The sequence below is a fragment of the Bombyx mori genome, chromosome 22 (assembly GCF_030269925.1).
Source record: "Bombyx mori chromosome 22, ASM3026992v2".
NCBI classification, from domain to species: domain Eukaryota; kingdom Metazoa; phylum Arthropoda; class Insecta; order Lepidoptera; family Bombycidae; genus Bombyx; species Bombyx mori.
Genome location: NC_085128.1, coordinates 15,486,217 through 15,512,939, shown reverse-complemented (window position 1 = coordinate 15,512,939; position 26,723 = coordinate 15,486,217). Strand labels below are relative to the sequence as shown.

General features: G+C 36.6%; 1 protein-coding gene across 1 annotated transcript; it reads left to right on the top strand.

Moving 5' to 3' along the window:
• Positions 1 to 591: 591 nt before the first annotated feature.
• On the top strand, positions 592 to 24,938 carry LOC101736923 (ionotropic receptor 40a). Its single transcript, XM_021347009.3, has 15 exons — positions 592 to 779; positions 1,913 to 2,006; positions 3,656 to 3,751; positions 5,529 to 5,665; positions 10,650 to 10,809; positions 11,119 to 11,225; positions 11,960 to 12,053; positions 12,955 to 13,113; positions 14,068 to 14,221; positions 14,897 to 15,129; positions 18,506 to 18,665; positions 19,399 to 19,495; positions 21,346 to 21,496; positions 22,892 to 22,985; positions 23,316 to 24,938. The coding sequence occupies exons 1-15, from the start codon at positions 592 to 594 to the stop codon at positions 23,507 to 23,509; spliced, it is 2,118 nt and encodes a 705-aa protein (XP_021202684.1). The 3' UTR covers positions 23,510 to 24,938.
• The last annotated feature ends 1,785 nt before the right edge of the window (positions 24,939 to 26,723 follow it).

The following is a 26,723-nucleotide window of genomic DNA, read 5'->3' as shown; positions in this document are numbered from 1 at the left end:
TATACAAGAATTGCTCGTTTAAAGGTATAAGATAAAAAATCGTTAGTTTTCGTTATTTTTATAAGAGTTTATCTTATTATTATTCGATATAGACGCTCATAAATTTCCCACAAAAACTGTTAACGTTAGTATTTTGTTTGACCTCAATAAAATTTAATTAAATTAAAAGACTTACTATTGGTAGGACCGCTTTAATCCGCGTTTGTAGGTACCACCGCCCTGCCTATTTCTGCCGTGAAGCAGTAATGTGTTTCGCTTTGAAGGGTGGGACAGCCGTTGTAACTATATTTAGAACTTATATCTCAAGGTGGGAGGCACATTTACGTTGTAGATGTCTATGGGCTCCAGTAACCACTTAACACCAGGTGGGCTATGAGCTCGTCCACCTATTTAAGCAATAAAAAATAAAACTAAAACAAGTAAAACTTCATTGAAATGTCCCCTCTATTAATATTTTAATCTACACATTATTAATCTAATATGAAAGTTATATAAAGAGTAATATCGGGGAATATTGCCCACAATTATCTACTCGTCGAAAATGAGACGACTATCCTAGACCTAATTTCCAAATAAGTGTGTGAACGAAAAATGAAGCCGTTTTTTCTCATGCTGTTCTTGCTGTTGACAGATGCTGATTGTTTTTTTGATATAAAAGAAATAATCTCGGATAAAATGACGAAATTACCGAAAGATTTCAATGTAGCCATTAAAGATATAGCTGAAAGTTTGCCTTCTAAAGAAATGACTGTGGTGAGAGGGAATTCGACAAATATTAGGTGAGTTCCCACAAAATATCACTCTGGCTTGATTAACTGTAAAACATGGAAAAAAAGGAAACAAATCACACACGGTCATCCGGCCTCAAATTAATATTCCCGGTGTTATGGTGCCTGAGTCTGACATATATACTTATATACGTTTAAATATACACATATATAGATAATAAACACTCATACATAGAGCAAACTAGCCTGTTCATCACACGAATGCCTGCCCGATGCGGAAATCGAACCCACGACCCTCGGCGCACCAGTCGGAACCGCTAACTACTGCACCACGGAGTCACTCAATATAATAGATGATATGAAAGATTTCTTTTGCAAATAAACAGCTATTTAGTGACTAGACAAATACCTGAGACTTGTCTGGTAATTTATTGACGTCGATTGGTAGTTTTTACATTTTATTTTATACATTTTACACTCTTTTAGTGTAAAGAAATTAATTTTTGACAAAATAATACAAAACCTGTTTCTTTTTTATATATAATTACCGTAACAGATAGTCACCAACGCCACATTCTCCACTTTTCAATACTATGACCAAACAAAACTGAAAATGTATATTTCACAACAAATTATCGCCTGAGTCTGAGAAGAGTCAATTAGAATCGAATGACGAGAATCGAGACGTTGGGTTGAGACGTTGACGTTTTTTTTTTATTGCTTGGGTGGACGAGCTCACAGCCCACGTAGTGTTAAGTGGTTACTGGAGCACATTACTGCTTCACAGCAAAAATAGGCAGGGTGGTGGTACCTACCCGTGCGGACTCACCAATCATTAGGCAAATTATAATTTTGCGGGTTTAATTTTATTACACGATGTTATTCCTTCACCGTGGAAGTCAATCATGAACATTAGTTAAGTACGTATTTCATTAGAAAAATTAGTACCGCGTCTACGGGATTCGAGCACCGTTGCATCGCTACATACGAATACACTGGACGTGTTATCCTTTAGGCCACGACGGCTAAAACATACATTATTGGTAGAATACATACAGGACTTTAATAACCCTTCTAAACTAGAAACATCATCTGTGATATCTCGATGACAACAAGAACCATGACCCTGAATTCATCGCGGCGTCAATAAAAATAATTTATTTAGATAACATTATATTTTCCAGATCCCAAGATGTATTTGAGTTACTACGTTTGCTCTGCCAACATAACATTCAGGTCGTTAACCTTGATATAGCTGCTATGGAAAACAAGGAAATGGTAGGAATAGTATATAAAATATTTAAAATAAAATAATAACCGAAACCTTAATAAACTACTTTTACGGATTAATTTCGAAAAAACGTGCAAATACGCGATATACTATGTATAAACGGTGGAATAACTTTTAATTATGTTTACCATTTTATTTTACATATATTTGGTAGATTTACGGACATTGACCAAGCTGTTTGTCATCTATTTATTTTTATGCTGTCTTTATTGTATCGAATCCACAGTATCCATAGTAGCACCATTTTAGCACATGACATCCCGCTCTGGAATGAACTTCCATCCATTCCCGAGCCAGAGCACTATGACCAAATCTTCTGCTCGTTTGGTTTAACTGTTATTCAGGAAGTCACTATAGGTTTTAGTCTGCATTATCCTACCCACTTTCCAGTTTCACCAGGACAGGTTGGCGAGCAAGGCTCAGCCAGGAGGGGTGGGATTGGCTAACAGCTGCCCGAGCGCCTCCGAAGGAGACCTAACAACTCAAGAGTAGCTGCTTCCCGAATGAATCTACTCCCGAATCGGAATCGCGACACGCTGAGAAGATCCGGCGAGAAACTCAGCGGGCTGAGGCATGGGTTAGGTGGCACGTCGAACTCGTTACCGGGATCCCTAAGCCTAAGCCTAAAGCCTAGTGTTAGAGCTGAAGGTATCTAAAGCAAGAGTTATTGGATCTGATGAATCCGTAAGGACGTGTCTATGGCGAAGACGGTGACTTGCTCCTGAACTACTCCCCGATCAGGATTCGAGGAGTAGTTATCGTTGCCGCCGCTGAAGACTCCCCAAATCCTGATCACGCATGAAATGACCTATATACTACTTACTAAAGTTTGTTTCTTTCGATGTTGTTGTCGCCGAAAGTGCTAGAATTCCGCAAATGGTCAATGCGACGACAACTAGATATACTCGTATCTATAATAAACACTAAAATGCGTTCACTGGTTCGTTATTTTACATTTCGTCGGATCTACAAAGGGACTTATAGTTTATGGATCAGAGAGTGACGGAAACAACTGTCCATCCCGAGAAAATGCAACGTGTTTCTTTCTTTTCAAATAAACACCAGTGAAATCGCAAGTCTCGTGCCGTGCGCGACATACATAAATAAATCAAATATTATTTATGAATATCTATAATATTATGACCGCCGAGGACAGGAACACGTGGGGAGCATATTGCATCGAGTGATCAACATTTCAAACTATAGACCAATGAAGAGACTGACTCAGAAGAAGAAGAAGATGATATTATTTATAGACATTTACAGATGTTTTACTGGTGGTAGGACGGTAGGATGGTATTCCGCACGGGTAGGTACCACCACCCTGCCTATTTCTGCCGTGAAGCAGTAATGCGTTTCGGTTTGAAGGGTGGGGCAGCCGTTGTAACTATACTGAGACCTTAGAACTTATATCTCAAGGTGGGTGGCGCATTTACGTTTTACATGTCTATGGGCTCCAGTAACCACTTAACACCAGGTGGGCTGTGAGCTCGTCCACCCATCTAAGCAATAGATAAATAAATAAAATTTTCACAACTTATATTTTAATTTTCTCGCACAGGATCTTAGCATCGCTTTTACCAAGTAGAAAGTATTTTTCGTAACTGAATATTATTAATGTAATTCCCTTTTTCAGTACTACGGGTACCTGAAAAAAGCTTTAGACGTCTCGGACGAACGCACTAACTTAATTTTGTGCGAACCGTATGAATGTGAGAACTTGCTTCTTGAGGTAATTGGTTTGTTATTAAATTATATTACTGCTTACATAGATAGTAAAACTTTAAATAAGATGCCTATTGAAACAAATAAAGGTGCTTTATGCAGAACAGTGAATGACACCACCGTGACCACACACCATCTTGAACTCTGGCTTCATCAGTCACATAATTCGTCTTCTCTCATCGAAGTCAAATATTACTGCTTTTTCTGCCTCAAAGCAATCATGTATTTCAGTCTCGAGAATGAGATAGCCGTCATTTATTTATTTGGGAAATCAACAGTACAATACAAACATATAATATTTACAAAAATATCTAAAACAATAACCAAGCATGTTCCAACCATCAAAATCACATATAAGTAGAAAGTGAATGAAAGGAAAAAAAAAAGATAAATTTAGAAATTTAAGTTTACACAAAAAAAAACAAAAGTAACACAATACGCACATATTAATATGTACATCAACGTACACTATAAAACTAATTAATACTCATACTCATCATGTATCTAATAATATATTGTAGCTTTGACTTCACGTGATAAGGTTTGTGGCGGCATATTGCGACAACTAGGTAGCGGCTTGGCTCTGCCCCTGGCATTGCTAATGCCCATGAGCAACGATAACCACTCACCATTAGATCCACCACCACTCACCACCGTATACTTATCTGCCTACAAGGGCAAAAAAAGGAAAAAAAAAGTTGTAATGTCTCTGCATACGGTAATCACCAAACTCCAAGTATAGCAATATAACAAAAAAGTAGACCTACCTCCTAGACTCTACCTCAACTATAGTCAAAAACTATCAATCGTTCTAAGTAAATTAAATTAATTAAATCAAATAAAATTATTTATCATAGAGGAAAGAAAATTTTCGTTAAAGCGATAGTTTTAAATATTTTTTGTTTATTTTAAAAAGTCATACTGCAATATTTAAATTATGCTAATTTCAAATTTTAAATAACACTGGAATCTGTTTAGTTCAATTCAAACAGTATCCATTGAGAGTTTCAAATCGATCTGTTGCAAACTCATTCTTCTTTCTTTGCCTTATAAATAACTCGGTTGGTTCTTGCAATCTTACGAAATTGATCAATACTCTCGGAATAAATAACAGTAAAAAAAGAAATCTCATTTTCTCTATATGTTTATCTGGAAACCAAGTAAATAATGCAAAAGCTATTTACATAAGTATAGAAAAAAGTTGTTTTTAGATGCGACTTTCCTCGCGTTAATATAGAAAAAATCTCTTTTTTTTGTGGATGAAAGGTACAAAGGTATTGGTCCTTGGCAATATGTACCCATAATATCACGATGATCAGTTGATTAGTGGTGGTAAAACATTTTATGTGCCCGCATGGGTAGGTACCACCATCCAATCTATTTCAACCGAGAAGCGTTAAGAAAGTAAGTAATGCGGTGTCAGTGATGACGCAGCAGTTCTACTAAAGAACTGATACTGAGAATGTGTTTCTCAAGGTGGAAAGTTTCATTGTTAATGTCCGTGGGCTCTGGTCTCTCCATTGGGTCCTGAGCAAATTCAACCCACTAAATAAAACAAACAAAGTGTGAAAACTTAACAAACCAACAGACAATCAAGCAACGTCACTTTCCCATCGATAAAACGTCAGAATGGTATAGATTTTTTTTGTAACAATTTATATGATTTTCATTGAAGGTCAATACACTATTGAAACCGCGACCTTGTGTTTCAAAATGGGAGATGACATTCAACTTGTGATTTGTATGAGGCCCGGTAACAAAAAACTTGAATTTTTCTTTTTTAGTTGAGGGAGAACAACTTGATTCACCGAACGATACTTTACATATTTTTCTGGCCATACGGATCTGTTAGCGATAGATTCCTGAACACGATGGTGGAAGCAATGAGAGTGGCCGTCATCACAAATCCCAGGGAGAGCGTGTAAGATTACATTCTGATTTTCTTTGGGAACATTGTTTAAAGTTTTTGGCGGTTGATGATCTTACGTCCCATCTGGTAGTAAATCCTTGCCGTCGTGAATATACCTCAGCTATATTAATAGCACGGTCAAACTATTTTCCACTGAGAAAGGCTTTTTTAAATACGGTTTAGAAATGAATACGTTAGGCGATTCACACATTGGCGACGCGACCAGGCGAGGAGGCGCGTGACAGCAGATCCCACGCGTAGCAACGGAGGAGCTAATCTGCCTCTTAGAGCTTATTTTACCGCACCTCCACGCCTGACAGCTTTGTACGCGGTCCAAATTAAAATACACTTTCCATTTGGTCGTCGTAGTGTTAGTTATGTTACAATGGGCAATACTGAACTCATTCAAGACGTTCAATTTCGTATATAAATCTACCCGCGGACGTGCTCCCGTGCGTGGCGCGATTTCGGTGTGTTGGACCTGGCGTGTTTTCTATGCTAATTGATGTACTTGCATAGTTGCATACAATATTAAAGTCTGCCACTCCGCGCCAAGCGACGGAGCGCGGAGCAGTGTCTGAATCGCCTTATAGCTCTCAAGTAACATCGCAGAAGAACAAAATAAATATGATCTTAATTTGCTTTTGCAAAATGTAGTATTTTATTTATTTCTGTAACCCACTCAAAGAGAATGATATTTCAAACGTAGACGTAAGCGTACCTTGAATAGTTCTGTCCAACAATTCAATCTATTTGGAGTATTTCTGTGATCGTTGTCAATTCTACACGTAAAAGAAAAGATACAGTACTAATTTTTTTTTTTTTAATTGTATTTAAAATTAGCAACGGGCCATTTCTAATACTGCATATTTTTATGTACGCCATCAAAAGTTAGCATAAATATGCTAACAGAATTCGCCTCTATGTTTTTTTTTACTACAGTACACTGTGTACAGATACAAAATATATCCACGCTTGAAAGGCAAACGTCACTAAGCGACAATAACTGATTTGTACATAAATGATAGGCAATAACCATATTCGATGCGCAAAAAAAATATATTTCTAGGTCTATTAAAATCATTTCAACTAGGGTTCTAGGAGAATCTAGCTAGTAGCTGTAGGCAGCTACTAGCTAGATTCTCCTACAGCTAGATTCGTTAAAATAAAATTTGTTTTCAGGTACATATTTCAACTTTAAATTAGTCTACTGTAAAGTTCACGCATTGTCGCTTAGTCACGTTTGCCTTTCAAGCGTCGATATATATATTTGTTAATTCGTCACAAAATATATCCAACGAGTTGAATTTGTGTGGCGTATTAATTAAACAGCATTAATCAGATGAAATGCAAACCTCGACGCGGTTAAAGCAAACAGTGCAATGCGCGACGGAGTTTCACCATTTATTATGGAAGCTTGTTGTTTTTTTTTTTTAAATCTGTATAGCTCGATTTAATTAAGAGAAACAGATTTTGCGTAAAACAATTTATATAAATACATACAGTTAGGTACCGTCACCCTGCCTATTTCGGCCTTACTGGTGGCAGGACCTCTTGTGAGTCCGCGCGGGTAGGTACCATCACCCTGCCTATTTCTGCCGTGAAGCAGTAATGTGTTTCGGTCTGAAGGGTGGGGCAGCCGTTGTAACTATACTGAGATCTTAGAACTTATATCTCAAGGTGGGTGGCGCATTTACGTTGTAGATGTCTATGGGCTCCAGTAACCACTTAACACCAAGTGGGCTGTGAGCTCGACCACACATCAAAGCAATAAAAAAAAAAAAAAACAATAGTTCATCTTTCCCTTGTTATAGACTATGAAGTACAAACTATACATAGCCTTTGTGTGAGTTTAGTTTGTTAATTAACTTAAACTTTCAACTTTCAAGCTAACGTCTACTTGAAATTGGTATGAAAATTGGTATGAAAAGCGCTCCAAGGAAAGCGTCGAGGATTTGTTTTATGCGATTGTGAGTTTTTGCGTAAGCTTTGGGATACTTTTATAAGCTTTGGCTGTGTGGTGCTGAAAACCCAACAGCTCTTGCCGTGGATGTTTTAAGTCCTGGAAGTCCACTAAGGTGAACTGGAGAATGGACAGCGACGTTATCTGGGTATTTTTTTATTGCTTAGATGGGTGGACGAGCTCACAGCCCACCTGCTGTTAAGTGGTTACTAGAGCCCATAGACATCTACAACGGAAATGCGTCACCCACCTTGAGTTATAAGTTCTAAGGTCTCAAGTACAGTTACAACGGCTGGCCCACCCTTCAAACCGAAACGCATAACTGCTTCACGGCAGAAATAGGCAGGGTGGTGGTACCTACCCACGCGGACTCACAAGAGGTCCTACCAAGAGTAAAAAGCAAACCGCGATCACCAACATGCGTCTACTAATAGGACATATTGTAAACTGGCACGTGTAGACACTTCCATCCCGCCTATTTCTACAGCTAAGCAAAATGCAATATAATTGACGCCTCATATCTTAAGTGTGCATTTATGTTGTGGCTAAGTTCACTCGTTATTTAAAAACCCCAAAATAACTGTCAACATAACTGTTTCTCTTAATAGCCCAATTGTTGATGATAAAATGATTTTTACCTAACTTGATGTCCGCGGTCTTTTCTATGTGCAAGCTCATCTGTATAACGATAACCAATAATATTTGGGCACATAACTGTTCACTATTTCTAATTACAATTGAAATGAAGCCTTAAAATGTCTATTCAATTTACATGAGCGGTAGATTGAGAGTCTCTTCTTTCAATTTTATTACAAGTCGGTTATAAAAATAATCTTCTATAGCTTGACTAGAGGTATCGGCTGATTTCACGACAGCGCACCACTCGCCTTAGGGTATTTCTAAAAATTACTTTCCTCCCCCGCCTCGCCCCTCGTCAGGGGCACAAGAATACAAAGCTCTCCACGATCACGTACTTAGTAATTCGATTGAACAGAACGACGATTGGGAACTGGCCGAAACATATTTTAGTAGCGCCAAAATAAATATTTATTCCGTGATATCGAATTGTTTTGTATTAAATTTTCTATTTTTATTCAACTTGATTTATCGACGGAAACGCGAAACTTTATAACGTTAAAAACAATCACAATGGTATTTTTATATCTTCTGGAATAATTAGATTACGGAGGCTGTGGAGAAATTGTGAAAGTGTCGAGAAAGGAGAGGTAATCGTGACTTGCTAAATGAGAAATTTTGGATAGTAAATATACTATTTATGGACGATATGCGACCATGTAAGGAAACTTTAATCAATACGAAACATAATTATGACTGACACTTCTAACACAGCAGTGGTGATTACCTAGTCAGTCTTGATTTGATAATGGACTTAATGTCTAAAACAGTACATGGTACTGTTACTGGTAAAAATAGAAGTTGAGGCTTGGGCTTGAGGCTTGGGTTGATTGTGACAAAGATTCTTTCTACGGTGACATTTTTGATATGGATTTATAGAAAATTTAAAACATCCAAATAATCCCGAAAGGTTGGGATTTGCAAAATGGATAATAAGAATAAAGTAGAAAAGCCTAATAGCAGTTCTAGCAAATTTTTTGGTAATATTTAACATACCTCCATTATTCAGAGTTCATTGTGCTAATCCAATAGCGATTATCAATTTTATGGAATTAACAGATAAAAATTGCTTAAGAATATTTTGTTTCATACGGGTTTAAGTGGATTTTCATCACACAAGTCTAATATTAATCACACCAATACATTTTTAGAGTGAATCACCACTATAGTTACAGGACCATCTTTGGGTTTCCTATAAGCTTAACCATTAATTCCTTTTGTTACTAAGTATTTTCATTCATGTTTATTTTCATAAGCATCGTAAATTTACGCTTTAAGCGACGTTTATTTATAACGAATTTACGTTGTTACGAAATAAACGTTTTCTTGGAAATCATTCAAGGTGTAGATATTCTAAGAACTATTTTGTTACCCGCTCAATGTTATTTGTGAAAGAGAAATTGGGGAGGATTCATTGGAATTGCAAAAATAAATGAAACAAAGCCGTTATACCATTGGCAGCGTGGGATCATCCACCTCAACATTGTTTGTCATTTTCTCAGCAATTAAAGTTTAGTATTGTGTCTAGGAAAACGGCAGATGGATTTTGCCAAGCGTTGAATGTCATTGGTTTATCTATAATTCTATACTAATATATAAATCTACAGTGATTTTTACGGATGTATCCGTTATAACTACTGAACCATGCATACGACTTGAAACTTGGTATCCATGTAGAAAATACGTGTACTTAATGGATAGGCTAATATTTATATGAGTGTTGGACTACCTAATAATAATGAGAATAAATAATAATGCTAATTTTAAATGCTCAGCGAAGCGGGCGAGTACGGCTAGCTGTCATATAAAATTAATAAATTCGTGTATTGGACTAACCCGTACCTACTATGTTGCTTATTTGTGTGACAAATCTGGCACACGTTTCAATTTGAATAATAGCTGTTACTATATTTTATATTTCAACCGCAAGTCTCAGGGTGGTGGCGTACATGTAACCACTAGTCTGCTAGCGGCCCGTTGGTCTATTCACCTATCAAGTGTAATATTTACAGTTCACAATGTTGACTATTTTTCCCACAGCTATTCTTATCGTTTAAGGGTACTACTGACTTAGTTTTCTACATTTGGGAACTATCCATCTAATACCTGTCAACAGAGAAACTCAATATTGACAGCTGGTGGTAGGACCTCTTGTGAGTCCGCACGAGTAGGTGGTACCACCGCCCTGCCTATTTCTGCCTTGAAGCAGTAATGCGTTTCGGTTTGAAGGGTGGGGCAGCCGCTATAACTATACTGAGACCTTAGAGTCTATATCTCAAGGTGGGTGGCGCATTTACGTTGTAGATGTCTATGGGCCCCAGTAACACCAGGTAGGCTGTGAGCTCGTCCACCCATCGTAAACTACTTATCAATGCTCTCAATGTTAATGTTTTTTAGGTTCCGAATATACTACAACCAAGCGACTCCCAACAGACTGAATCATCTATCTTTGGTCAATTGGTGGGCTTTTCGTTTATACAAGTCACCTCTTTTACCTTCTGCTGATAAAGTCTACAAGAACTTCAGAGGACGAGTTTTTGATGTACCCGTTCTCCACGTAAGTCGTAACGTAAATGTAACCTCAACCAGCTAAGCAATCAACATATCTCAAACCTCTACACAAATTCCCAATTATAAATTAGCAATTTTCCGTGGCCTATGCAAACTAAAATTAAATGTATGCAGCATCCAACAGCCCCAATACGGGAGATGATGCACCTTTTGTTATTTTCCAAGCAAAAAAACCATATAGAAAATCATTTTTAATTCGTTGCGCCAGACGAGAACGAAGGATTTTAGAAAATAGTAAAAATGCTCATACATTTTATTGATAAAAGTATTTGTAAGTATTGAAAAATGATTGTAGGCTCCGCCGTGGCACTTCGTGAAATACAACAACGACTCTTCCATCAATGTGACAGGCGGACGTGATGACAAACTACTGAAATTGATAGCTAATAAATTGAACTTCAGGTAGGAGAACGTGAAACGTCACGTAAAATTTCACGTTCGTCACGATATCGCGTTGCTGTGTCATCAAATTAGTTGTAAAATAATAGCATCAACTTTAAACTATAGTTGTAGTCAGTACATCTGTAGAATATCTCCACATTAGCGGTAATTACATAGAAATATTGTCCAAAAAATTTGAAGCTTGATATTAACATTGGATTGATGAACATGACAGAAACTACTGTGTTCTTCCTTCATTTTTTAAGTTGACGAAACTGCTGCAACTATCGGCATAATAATGAACCCATTTTTCAATTTAACTCATATAAAAAGTTACCTTAAAAAGATATTCTTTCTCACTCTACGTTTAAACATAGTGTTGCAATTCGCGTCCAATACCCCAAATGTGTTCATGGACGTTTTCCACAATGAAAAATAGCATCGTGTAAATACAATGAAACATACATAATAATAATGTGTAATTCTTGGTACGAATCAGTGTGAGATCGCATCACTAACCTCTACCAACACCTTTCTTCTCATTTCTTCTTCATTCTTAAATTTTCACTTTACACTTATATTACACTTCTTTTTTATGATGTATATGTCACTAACATGGGCTGAGAGCTCGTTTAACTTTCTATCTAGTAAAAATAAATCCATATTCTAACACAGCTAGTAAATTTTTGTGCGTGTGTCAGCTCATGTATCTTGTTACTTCTGCATACAAGTTCTGTTTACTTCATTACCTATAGGTACAGATATTATGATCCCCCGGACCGAAGTCAGGGATCTGGCATAATTGGGAATGGAACTTTCAAAGGAACTCTCGGTCTTATTTGGAAACGGGTAAGAACTTGTGCATCATTCATAACACACAAACAAACTTCTTATTTCTTTGCATTACGATCATTGCCAGTTTGAAAATATTTTACGTTTTGCTTCGAGAGTTATCGAAGTTTTAATGAAGACTGTTTTGTCTCTTCTGTTTTTGATTGATATTGTAGAACCGATAAAGTCTAAAGTTCTAATAAATGAGCAACTGATATAGCTCTGTTTGGGTGTTTTCTGGTAGATCTTGATTTGTTGTTTTACTTAAATTAATATATAGTATTATATAATAATAAATATTAAACACAATCACCCAAAAAATTGTTGAATGGATTTAAATGAAATTTCACACAAAGTTTCTTTATAACCGGGACTAAAACTGAGTACTTTTGGTCATAAATGACGTTACCCAGGCAGCACCTACAAGGTATTATAAACACGACAGTGAGATTGATTACCAATTCGTATTTTAACGTATCTACAAATAAACCGATCTACAAATTGACTATGAACCAGATAGTATAACAAACAACCCTTCATCCCTAGAAAATATAGCGTGTGTTATTATCAAGTTTCGAATCACATCTTTACTAATATATAAATCTACAGTGGTTTTTACGGATGTACCGTTATAACTACTGAATCATGCATCCGATTGACTTGAAACTTGGTATCCATGTAGAAAATACATGTATTTAATGGATAGGCTAATATTTATATGAGTGTTGGACTCACTACACTAGTTGCAGGGGCGTTAATGATGAGAATGTTTGTGGGGGTGAGAAATTATAATGTTAATTTTAAATGCCTAGTGAAGCGGGCGGCTATCTAGTCTTATATAAAATTAATATGAAACCCAGAAACAGTACATATCTATGATACTGAAAAAACACATTAATAATCTTAAATTACGACATAGCAAGCGGATTTCTTCTTGGGAGACGTGACAATGACTTGGGAGCGACTGCAGGCTGTCGAATTTTCATTCTTGACACTCGCAGATTCTGGTGCCTTCTTAACCCATGCCCCGGCCAAGCTAAGCGAGACCTTAGCCATCATTAGACCTTTTCGTTGGGAGGTAAGAACGTAGAAACAATGGAACTATGTAGTTTAATTTCGGAAAAGCGCGGTCTTATTTACTTTTTTAATCTCATTGTGACAGTTTGGTGAGATTTTGTTATTATTTCTTTAGTTCCTGTGAAACTCTTTGTCTTGTCTTGGAGTATCTACTGCAAGACTTTCATTTCTGGATTAAGGAAAAAAATTATTCCAACTACGTACAAAATAAATATGTATGAAAAAATATACTGATTGTATCCAGGACTATTTCGTTTTAGCGATGTTTTTGCAACTTTACAGGAGAGCCATTTAAAGGTTAAAATTTTTGAAAACAAAATTAGCAAAAAACTTATTCACCCATTTTATAGAAGTAAACTTAATTGAAGTTCAATTAAAAACATCGAACTGTTGATGCTAATGCCAAATAAAAGGCACCTTTAATTACAGAGACAAATGCGCATATTAAGCGAAATATTGCTTAAACTAAAAAGGGTTTCACTCTTCGAATTACGTATTGTAGATTCGACGAATTATAGTCATTACCTACATTAGTCCATTCAGAATATTGAAATTATGAAAATTCGACTTTGAGCTTCTGATGTTGAGAAACAATTTTACTGAGACAACAATTTTATATTTTAGATATATGAATGTTTTACGGGACCAATTCACTACATTACACCTAACATAACAAAGTGACTTTTGTAATGAAAGATATAATCATAATGTAACAAAAAATATGTATTTGCATTTAGTTCTGATGATATATTTAACAGATGAGGAGCACCATACTCATTTAATCCTCTAGGCTATTCTGCATTTCGATCTCCAAAGAAAGATAACCGTGTCAATTTATCGGTAACTTTATTTGCATTTCTGAATTTGACTGTGATCCGCAATTTGACTGTAAAATAATATTATGGTACTCACAATTATTTTACAAATGTTCTCCCTTTCTTTATACTATATTCAGGTTTGGCCATTAGTATGTGCAACTCTATTCATCACGGGGCCCGCGCTCTGGATTGTGATAGCAGCACCGTCGCTATGGCAACGGAAAAAACGTGATCAGATGGGACTACTTAACAACTGCTGTTGGTTCACAGTCACCCTGTTTCTGAGGCAATGTAAGTGAGTGGGATGGTTGATTTTTGTCCAACTTCAAAAAAGGTAGATATTCACAGTCGACTGTAACTTTTTATATGTGTGTTTGCTCGGAACTTTTATCTATGTGAACCGATATTAATGATTTTTTTTTATTTGGCAGCTGATTTGGTCCCATATTATAAAGATCTGACTCGTAGATTATCCTTAATAATAGATACTCGACTTCGGCCACATTGATGATATTTCTATTTTATGTTCGTGAAAACCCATTTTCATTTATGTTTAAATTTTGCATTATATACAAGCTATTGAGAGATTGTAGTAGTTAAAGCTGTAATAGACTGCTAAGTTAAATTGAGCTTGAAACAATATTCATTACTAAGCGTGAATACGTAGAAAGTTCAAATATCGCGACTACTTCACGCGTCACGCTGTGAAGGTTTGTCTGTATTTTCGTTTCTTTCAAAAAATATTAGCCAATACAAATATCTAATAATTTCTAGTAATATCTAGTATCTGGTGATATCTAGTATCTGGTGATATCTAGTATCTGGTGATATCTACTATCTAGTAATCTAGTCATTTTCCAATACCAATAGGTAATAAACAAACATTTAATCTCTATCTATGTTATCATATTCAAAGTACCCCATAATTATTTTAATTTCTCCATACTAAATATTTTAAATCAACAGCTTCGACCAAGGAACCGTCTAGCACCCACAAGGCACGCCTGGTAACCGTCCTCATTTCGCTCGGTGCCACGTACGTGATCGGCGACATGTACTCAGCCAACCTCACTAGTTTACTGGCCAGGCCAGCTAAGGAACCACCAATAGGGACTTTGCCCGCTTTGGAGGAGGCCATGAGAGAACACGGATATGAACTGGTGGTGGAAAGTCATAGTTCTTCATTGAGTATTTTGGAGGTGAGCTTCAGACTATGACAAGCTACACGCAAATATGAAGTCCCATGAAAGTAATATAATTATTATTTACTTAGGGCTCAATATAGAATTCTCTCTTGGCCAATATGAGAAAATATGAGCTGTCTTAAAAAAAATCTTTACAGTGCCATGAATTAAACAAATAGAGAATTAACTAGTCTCTGTAGACCTAAAGCTTCCCAACAATCAATTACGATCAATTACAAGACATCGAAAATTCTTACAATTCTCATTTCTAATTTTACAATTACAAACACGTTGATTTCACCGTACTCTGATTTCTTTCTTCTCTGAAGCCATTTTGCATTTTCGGCTTAAAGACGTTCGTGATCGGGTCAAGATTTTTCTACAGCCAGTGTCTAACTGGAATAACCCCTAAGGCTACCAGGAAGGTTACCAGTGAAAAAAACCTTGCATGAGTTATGTGTGGCGGGGTAGTACAACAGGCTTTTTAAAAGAAACAACAGAGCTATCGTTCAAAGCAGAGAATGGATAACGACTGATTTATTCATAATCTTAAGCTTTATATACTACATTACAAACATGGGGTTTACATTATTCTATTTCCTGATATTGAATACAGTGAACTTTATTGATGTTATCTAAACCTAATTACTCAATTAAACAGTGATGATGTTGTGAACGTTATCTGGTTAAAGCACCATAGTCTAATAGGCTCGTTATTACTACATAACTCCTGCACCATTAATGGAGGCATATAGACAGGAGCTGTTCTTCCTCAACCTCGGGCTGCTGCTGTATCAGGAGATGCGCCGACCTGGGTTTCCACTAATCCTTGAGAATGGCTGCCCCAATTACTACCAGTAGTACTATAATGTATAGGAGTATTGATTGCTAGCTGGGTGTTCTGGGGAAGCAAATGGTGTCTGTTTCCGGGATTTCAATCTTCTCTGACTGTGTCAGAGCATTCTGAGATTTATCCACCTTTATTATGGTGTGCTATTGTTTCTCTGATATTGATGTAACGCTGATGCGTCTTTAATATTTTGTCTACTATTTGTACATTACAGTTGTTATTAGCGGTGATCAAGAAGATTCCTTTGCTCCTTTGTTACTGGACGTCGTCGATACAAACTGTTTTCATGACTTCTTCTTGTTTCAGAATTACTATCCCGCTATTTAATACCTTTGATTTGTTGCACAAAGGTGTGTTCATACGTCGCTATAGCGTAGATGCAGTTAAGACACTTTTGATGTTGTTTCAAACGGGTAATGCAATCGTTTGAGTGTAGCAAAGTTTACCACTCCAGATGTCTGCAGATGACCGCATCTTCTGTGATATCGAGGCATGGCTCATGGGAATAGGCAAATTCGTTATTTCCCAAGATAAGTAGGTTATTTTTAGGAAGAAGTATTCGAGATGCAGTAAAGGTGAAGTAGGTTATAGGGTTGTTCTGCAACTAGTGGGATATGCATTATCTATTTAATTTTTTTTTCAATTTACTTTAGATGTTGCAACCATATTACATTCATTGATAATAACATTTCACATAAAGAATAAAAAAAAACAACAATTTCGTAATAAAATATCTTAATTTAAAACTCAATCAGAAGAATCATTGTTGTTTTGCTACCGTAAGACGGCCTGTTCTAAATTTTCTAAATTTTTAAGTTTAATAAAAATGACTGTAATTGGATTAAGTTTATCTAGGAATGTTTCCAAAGCCATTTTCTCATTATGAAGGTGTGTGTTTCGTTTTTGGTAAATGCCTTTACTATGGCTTTTTCCCAGAGGTGTATACTTTTCATATTAGGGTTAAAAGGAAGGTTTCCCTTAATTTCATTTTGTATTAAATTTAGTTCTTCAATTAAGTATACTGAGTCGATCATAATTATGATGGAATTTATTAATGTGGCAAAGGCGTTTTCTAATTATTTTAATATATCGTATGGCTGTTGAAGTGATGTCTATATTTTATTACAGATTTTAATTGTTTGGTATTAAGTTTTAAAATTTGAGTTTTGCTTAGAGTACCTAGTAGTATTTTTAAGGTTAATAATAATGGCTACAATTGGATTTAGTTTGTCTAGGAATATTTCCAAAGCCATTTTCTCATAGTAATCGTATTTTCCGGATTTTTGGATATTAGTGCACACATAAGTAATCTTATTTTGTTGCCAAACTGGTCTATTGAATTATTATTTCTGGAGACTTGCATTAGTTCTTGCACAAGTTGCATTTCGGTTCTAGTTTACCGATTTTTTTATACAATGCTTCTTTTATATCTATCCCGGTTTTTGCACCTGGGCTTTGTGACAAAGCGTCAACAACTTTATCACTTAATTTATTTCTAATAAGAAATGTTATATTAGGGTCTTCGCTATTAGCTATTAAATTTAGTGCATTATCCACATTTTCACTATCGATGTAAAATACGAGCGTTCTGCTGCTACCGTCGTAGCTTGGTAACAGTTTAGAGAACGTGGAATAATCGGTAGACACCGCTGGTTTATGCTCAGTAAAGGTTTTATCATTCTGAGTCCCTTTCTTATCCCAATTACTGTATTTTATTAACAGTGTGTACAAATAAAGAATAAAGAGAATTAGGGAGAATGGTAGAAAATCTCGGGAATTAACAGAATTATATGCTTACCCCACGAGCATTACCGATTCTTAGACTGGAGATTGTGGTGAGTGTAACTGCCTCTGCCTCTGCTGCTGCCCAAAGACTTCTTGTCTGCTAGCTACTAGCGTACTTTTTACTGAATTTATTTTATAAGCTCTATACAAATATATACGACTTCCTGATTGCACCAGTTATAATGCGGGGCAATGAACCGGCTTTAAAAAAAACGACAAAGCTAACGTTCAGCGCAGAGGATGATTAAGGACTGATTTATTAATAAAGATCTTATGCTTATATACTATTACAAACAAGGGGCTCTCATTATTCTATTTCCGGGTATCGAATACAGTGAACAGTATGCGTGTTATCTAAGCCCAATTATGAAATTAAACAATGATGACGTTGTGAGCGTTATCTGGTTACAAAGCGCTACTGTGTAACAAGCCGATTATGAGTACATAACTCATTTCTTTCATAAAAACAAGATGTAATGTATCCCATAGTGTACGGTTTTTTTTTCTTTAATTGATATAATAGTGATGTACAACATATTATAGCATAAGATATTGTTGATATATTTAAATTTGCTACGCCTAAATAGTTACCAAACGTCATAGATATCAGAGAACGTAACTACCGTAGCAGCGACGTGAGGTCGAAACCTCAATGGGACAACCTTGACCCGACTTTCAAACCAGAATTTTCCACCACCATAAAACCACTACCACCACTACCAGCACCCATAAAATTAATTTCAAGTGTTAATCTAGAACGGAACCGGAGTATACGGTCGTCTTGCTAAACTGATGAAAAGACAAAGGGTCCAGCGAGTTCACAACGTGGAAGCCGGAGTCAGACTCGTACTCAACAGGAGACGGGTCGCGGTGCTCGGCGGGCGGGAGACCCTTTACTATGATACTGAAAGATTTGGTGAGAACGAAACCCAAACATTTATTATAGAGTAATTCTAATAGTGGACTAAAAGGACGTTATAGATTGTACAAAGATAATCGCGTGACGCGTTTTTTTTTTATAGCTTTGATTTGTTGGATGGTAATTGAGCAACTTAATGACCGAAAAAATATATATAATAAAAGCTGTAACCAGTGACTCAATTGTGCCCCTACAATTATCACTTTTATCTATGATAGTGACTACTTAAGACCATTAGGCCGTATTGTACGGTGTCTTCGATAGTGCTAAAAAAACGCTTACTGGTGGGTAGGACCTCTTGTGAGTCCGCGCGGGTAGGTTTCACCACCCTGCCTGTTTCTGTCGTATAGCAGTATTGCGTATCGGTTTGAAGGGCGGGCAGCATTTGTAACTATACTGAGGAGACCTTAGAACTTACATCGCAAGGTGGGTGGCGCATTTACGTTGTAAATATCTATGGGCTCCAGTAATCACTTAACACCACTTGGGCTGTGAGCTCGTCCACCCAACAAAGCAATAAAAAAAAATAAAAAAAATAAAGAAAAAAAACTGGTGGATTTTTATTATTCCCATTGTAGACAGACAATCATTCCACTCACCTTATGGTCAGTAGTGGCCTTCTCTCACGGACATCAGCAATGACAGGGGCAATGCCAAGCCGATGCCTGCGACATGACACGACACGACATATCGCCTGCCAAATCCCAGGCTAAACATTTACTTTTTGCAGGTTCACATAATTTTCATCTGAGTGAGAAGCTCTATACGAGATACTCGGCCATCGCCTTTCAAATAGGCAGTCCGTATTTGGAGACTATTAACAATGTGTAAGTACATCTATATATTAATACGTGAAGCAAAAACTTTGTACTCCGTTTTACGAAAATAGCGCGGACGGAGAAGTATGAAATTTCCCACACTTATAGAGAATATAAAGAAGGTTATTTTTTTTTAATTATGCATAAAAAATACATTAATTCAATAAAAAAACATTACACACACTACCATGTATTTGACACACATACACATATATTATACCTATACTCTTTGTTTACTGTCAAACTTTTGATATTGTTTATAATCTGTGGTCGAATTGAGAATAGCTTAATATTATTTGTCTATAGTGTAGTCTTGGCGAAATCTGTGATTATAGAAGCTTAATAGTCTTTGACAATAGAACCGTAATAATGTTTAAACATATAATTTCAATTATTGAAAGTCGAATTTCGACTCTTGCGGGACCACTAGTTTTAATTATTGTTTGAAGAGATATATAGAAAATGTAGAAGGGATGTAATGATTTTTTTTTCTTTTCTTTCTAATGTCTTAAAACACAAATCAGAGTGCATCTCATTTATTAGTGGTAACCGCTGTTCATGAACACGATCTATGCCAGGAAACAGCTCAGCCACTGTCCACCGTATATACCATAAAAAACAGTTTTATTCATTCAAACGCTTCATCGAAACCGATAACTGTAGGCAATTGATAGAATCACCTCGCAGATACGGGATGGATTTTTTGCTTGATTTTGCTCTGCGTAAACCCTGTCCCGCCGTCTCAATGGCTCCGACTGGGCTCCGGCCCGGTCCGGAATAGGGCGCCAGCTGTGAGCGGCAGGATTTTTAGTGAGGTTCAACTCCCACATACGGGATCAGGATACGAGATCCGGCGATTTTCTCCTGTGGAAAAATAAACCTCGCAGATAGCTTGAAAGGTCCTTTTTCGTCTAGAAAAAGTCATCTTGAATCCATATTATTGTTTTATTTGACACAAAGTTTCCGAGGAAGCTACAATAAGTCGCCTGCCCTTCTAGGATAAAATAAGGAACTGGTGGGAAGGTTAAGACAAGAGGTACAACTACTACAGATTATTGAGAAGGAGTTCGAGGAAACTGATGTAGCATATATGCTACTACCAAGTGCTGTACCATCATCATCATCAACCCACAGTCGTCCACTGAACAACTGGACATAAGCATCTCCCAATCTACACCAACGAGCGTTGAATAGTTGGACTAAATATATCGTAACAATTTTTGGTAGATAACGCTAGGCTAAGCACTTGGCATGGCTTACCTATAAACGACTTCTACCAATCATCGTCAAAGAGGGCATAAGCAAGTTTGAATTAGGCAGTAACAAGTTTAAAATAGTTCAATTCAATGAAGAAAGAACTGTATATATGTGTTGTCATAATAGCCTGGGAAAATATTATCATAGCCACAGATTAATTCCGGTCGGTAAACAAATTGAGAAGCCATTTTACTGTTGCTTAATTCTATATACCTCGTTCATTAATATTCTGACAGTAACTGAAAATTTTTAGTAAAATAATAAAAGGTTGATCAAATAACAACAATTTTATTAATTACCTAAAATATATTTAGTGATAAATTTTAAACTTTGTAATGGCAACCCCCTGTCTTTACTATCAATCAACTATACACATTTTTTATCTGAAAGTAGTGTCATAATAACTATAAACATGTTACATACACTAAATTTTGCTATTGTTGTACGAACTTTCTTTTTTCTTTTTTTTTATTGCCCTTGTAGGCAGACGAGCATACGGCCCACCTGATGGTGAGTGGTTACCGTCGCCCATGAACTTCAGCAATGCCAGGGGCAGAGCCAAGCCGCTGCCTACTGAACTCATCGGAGATTATCGTTTCCAGAGTAATGACGTTATTCGAAGCAGGCATCCTCGGCAAAATGACGACAGACGAATACAAGAATCTTCCAGAACAATCCAGAAGATCCGAACCAGTAACTGAGAGTGAAAACTTAAGCACCGAAAAAACTGGAGAAACTGCTGCAGTCACTCAGGTATCTAATCACATTCCCCACATTTGAACTTCATTTTAGAGAAAGGGCTATCCATAAATTACACGAATTTCAGAACTTTTTAACATCTCTCGTCCTTCGCCGTCACACTCATCACATTTTCGCCAAAATGTCAGTTTTTTTTCTTACAAGCTATTGCATAGCTTTTATCGCGGGCTTTGACCGCGGCGACCGAATAAAGAAATTCCGTAACGAAAATAAAACCTAACACCCCCCACTCCGCCTACCATGTAGCTCGCGCTCAACACATTCACACGTTGCGCTTGTGTAGTGTTTGAGAATAAACGCGCGGCGTGACATCGCACTGCATGCGCATCATGAAAAGTCTGCCCATCTCTCTCCCGCGCGGTCTAGCTTATGAGTGTGAAGGGGACAGTTAATGTTTGGCTTTTGTTAATGTTTATAAATATAGCGTGGTCTTATTTTATCATTGTTATAATATTAAATTATTATTGTCTAATTATAATTGCATAAGTTGATAAAAAAATGCTTTGCAATAGCTTTACCGTGGCAGTCCCCGAGTGCCACGCGTGTTTTTTTTATTAAATAACCCTTAATAAAATCACACTCTAAGAGCACTCCCCAAGTAAAATCTATTTAAACCCTTAACATTGCGAAGTCACGTGAGTTTTAGTGTCTCACTTGCATTCAACGTAGTAACTAATATTAATCTGTGCTGCTTGTGTGCTTACAATGCCACACTTGAAGTTAAATGTGCGTGCGAGATAATTTCATAGCGAGAACGCTAAAGTATTAATAAATAAAGATCGAGTTCGTAACTTTTTAAATATTTTTATCTATATACGAATTTTGCGTTTTAATGTTTTAAATTTTCTCGTCACGTCACCACAAATATTTTGTCACATTCCGGTAATACCCTCCCTCCCATTAATGTGTGACGTAATTTATGTATGAACCCTAAGGAAGCTAGCGCCGGCCCTGACAATCTGGAACCCAGAATCAACATGAAGTTGATACACACTCCACATACATACGGCAACCCTAGGTATAAAAGTTTTTGGATACACGATCCACCCTTTATAACGCATAAATTCTTCGTTACAACTTCGTCGATCTGGTGATAGAACGTCTCGTGATTTCGCACTGGTGGGTACCATCACCCTGTCTATTTCTGCCGTGAAGCAATAATGCGTTTCGGTTTCAAGGGCGGGGCAGCCATTCTACACCTTAGAACTCATATCTCGAGATGGGTGGCGGCATTTAAGTTGTAGATGTCTATGGGCTCCGGCAATCACTTAACACCAGGTAGGCCGTGAGCTCGTTCGCCCATCTAAGCAATAAAGTACCATCTCGCATGAACCTCACTCCAGAAAACATGCTACAACCGAGTATAAAATCTTATTAAAAAATTTTCAGATCCAAAATGAAACTTCGAAAGGTTTAGAACCAGTGTCTTTGACAATGCTACGTGGCGCCTTCTGTCTTCTTGGCATTGGTCATCTTCTCGCCGGTAATTAATTAATTTTAATAACAAAGTAACCTAATCAATCCATTTGACTCTGGTCAATTACTTTTAAAACTATTTAAAATGATAATTATCCGTGAACCAATTTAGAGTTTTATTTTTATTTTGCCATCTTTGTAGACAGACGTGCTTATAACCCACAGTGAGTAGCCACTGTTGCTCATGGACAAGCCCAGCGACAAGCCAAGACTCTGCCTACTAAATTATTGTATTAGATATTTCAATGTTACATTCCAAAATGAGCCACATCATTCTTACTGACCTCATTCGTAAGAAAACAAACGTTTAATAATTTTCTAACCATCACTGATTCAGGCGTGACTCTCCTCATTGAAATTCAGCTCTATCGTCGCGCAAGAAAAAGGGCCTTACCACCACAAACTCGGAATCCAACGAACACTTTCAAGGCAAAAGCAAAAAAGTGCATCCTAAGAGGCTGGAGAAGAATCAAGGCTGCCGCCATTTTAGCTATCGATAGAGCTTTGGCCCCTGATCGTGGCATTGATTAAAGTGTTTAAAAAGACAAAAGAAGAAAGATGAAATAAAAAGAAGAAAGGAAGAAAAAAGGAACGCGACTTTTACCTTGTCTAGCTATCGTCTAAGTTTCCCAAAACCTTGATGTAAGTCCTCACACGCGTGGTGTGTCTGTTATCTTAGTGGCCTTGTTTATACCACAAAGAGGTAATTGAATTGAAGGTAGATGTATCCAAATATAATACATAGAGACTTCAAAGGGCCATAGCATTTTGATGGAACAAAAGGCACTAAGTCAGTTCATTTTAGTTAAAACCATATTTGAAACACTGGAATAGAAGGCACATAAACATTGAAATTAAATGTCATCGCCCACTCAAAGACATCATGACCTTAGCTTAGTTCGCTTCGCTTCTAATACTGAGATTATACGGATAGTAGTCACGATTTAATCAGTCTTAATTTCATTCATTACAGATTACCTTAACTTGAAAGTCTCATTGTTTAATACCAATTATTGTATTTTATTTGAACATAGTCCATTTACTTTAATTAATTATAATTAATTTTACAATTAAATTTCTTTTGTATTGCTACTTGCAAAACGTTGCCTGTATAACCTTTCTTTTAAGCTTACCTGTAAAAGTTTTCGTAAAGCTTAACGTAATAAGCATGTTGTGTGCGACTTTGCAATGCGAATTTTGTGCAATTAGTTACAATTACTTCGAAGGATTAAACGCTAGTTATTAATAGCTTAAACGAAAGCTTAATTGAGGACGTTAATTAAGAAAAAAGAGTTATTAGAATTTAGTTAAATAGTTATTAATCAAACTGAAAACGTAATACTAGTAGCAAAAATAACTTTGTAACAATGAATAAAACATGAAATAATCATTCCAGTAGTACCTACGCACATGCTACCGCCATTTAAAAAGTCTTAAACCGAAACTGATCACCAACCGTTAGAAAACAAGGATGTCGACAATATTAAAAGTATAACCAATAAATTACATCTCACATCATAAACAAAAAGCCATTTAATTCAATTAAGTCAAGCTAAATAATATTATTCTAAAAGGCAGTCCAACAACACTGCTAGACTCGCGTTCCGCAAAGCAAATCTTCATGGTCTGTATTTTTAATACAAAATGCTCAAACTAAGCAGCTTAATTTAAATAACACGATTCAAAGTAATGTCCAAGTAAATGAGGGTATAAAAGCCAAAACAAAAGCCTCTAATTCTCGGGGCTGATCCGTCGAGGACAAACAATAAAATAAATGTTCTATTATAATAAAACACAAGAATAATATGGCACTAACGTTTCTACACACAGTTGTGGTCTGTACAAGATGAGATTTGCGTAGTTTTAATGTTTAATTTCAAAACATAGATTGCTAAGTGTCAGAATGTCTGGATGATGTTTTTAGAATAGCTACCGAAACCATTAAACTCGTAAAAACAAATATTTTGTATTATTAGTATTTAGGAGATATAAACATGAACAATTTATATAAATAAACATACACAAAATTATAGAAAAAATATAAAATACCATCCTATACTTTAAGCTGCGATGACTCTGTTTATTTATGGCGTAGATTGATGCACGAGCTTACAACCCACCTGCCGATAAGTTATTGCCGGAGCCCATAGATATCACTACGTGAACATCGCCACCCATCTAACTCATGAGGTCGGAGTCTCAAGAGTATTCTATAACGGCTGTTCTACCAAATTCCCACCCTTCAAATTGGAGTGCACGACTTCTTCGCAAGAAATAGGTAGGATGATTGTACCTATCCCTGTGGGTTCAGTGTGTTCACACCCACTATGATCCCACCAGTAAATGCCAGCTGGCTGTCGCAGTACGCTGGTGCTCGGATAATGGTGCATCCCATTCTCCGGATAATCCCATAGTTGTCTTTTATAACACCCACGGGAAGAGATAACTATACTGAGACCTTAGAACTTATATCTCAAGGTGGGTGGCGCATTTGCGTTGTAAATGTCTATGGGCTCCAGTAACCACTTAACACCAGGTGGGTTGTGAGCTCGTCCACCCATCTAAGCAATAAAAAAAAAAAGATGAAAACAAAAAATTGTCTTGATTAATAAATACTTGTTGGCACACGTCAGGGATGGCTGAGCGGTAGGTTCCGTCATCACTCGTATTCGATTGAACTCAGTTTAGTCAATAAAACTTTTCAATAATAATTATTGAAACTCAACACACACAACCTTCACAATGACAGGGTAAACCGACAGTTTCGTTCCACATACCGACAGACCGACTGACTGACTGACTGTCAGAGACTCACTGACTGAGACGGACGGAATGACTGCCTGACACGGAATGCCACGACTCTGTCCACATACCGCCATTTTATACTGTAGCGTTACGGAGTCTACCCTTCATTTTGTGATATTTATCAAAACAACATTTCATCATTTAAAATAATAATCAAAACCACCGTCTTAATATTACTAAAAGTCGTTATCCACGACAACTAAAAGTTGATATCTACGACATACTAATAAAAATAGTAGGTATTTAAAATTATTCTGTTCGTCTTTGCAATTTGAAAGGATTGCAATCTGCGACCATGGTAGCTCTATGATGTTGAACAAACCGAACGGCCGTGTTACTCGTAAGCAAGTCCGTAACATGCTCACACGAGAACATGTGATGTAAACACGATACGCCACCGATAATGAGATGTTAAATATACGAATAATAACAATGAAGTACTATGCCTTCCTGATTTCTCACTACACACAGTACAAGCATGTAGTACACGTATGTAGTGTATGTAGGCAGGCATGAATCAGGAAGGAATGTATATTCGATGCCTCCAATGAACACTACGCTAACTCCAAATTCGTAGATTTACAGGAGGAGCGTTTAAACGAAAGAAGTTGATAAAATCTTTGTTATTGCAGATATATTTATGGTTTTTTTGTGTAACTAGCTGATTCACTCTTGCTTCGAACCCCATCAATAATGATTAATTGTATAACTTTTAGCATAGTGAAGCGATTTGTGTGAAAATCGAAAATTTAAAAATTTTGAGTTAGAGTAGTGTTCATTTTTTATTTTTTTTATTTTTTATTTATTTATTTATTATTAACATAGAAGTAGAAACACAAGCATAATGTGCATCTGTGCTTGAACTAGGTGATAAAACCTGCATCTCAAGCAGCAGTGCTCCTCGTACAAAGAATACAACAGCTTTACTTCACAGAAACAG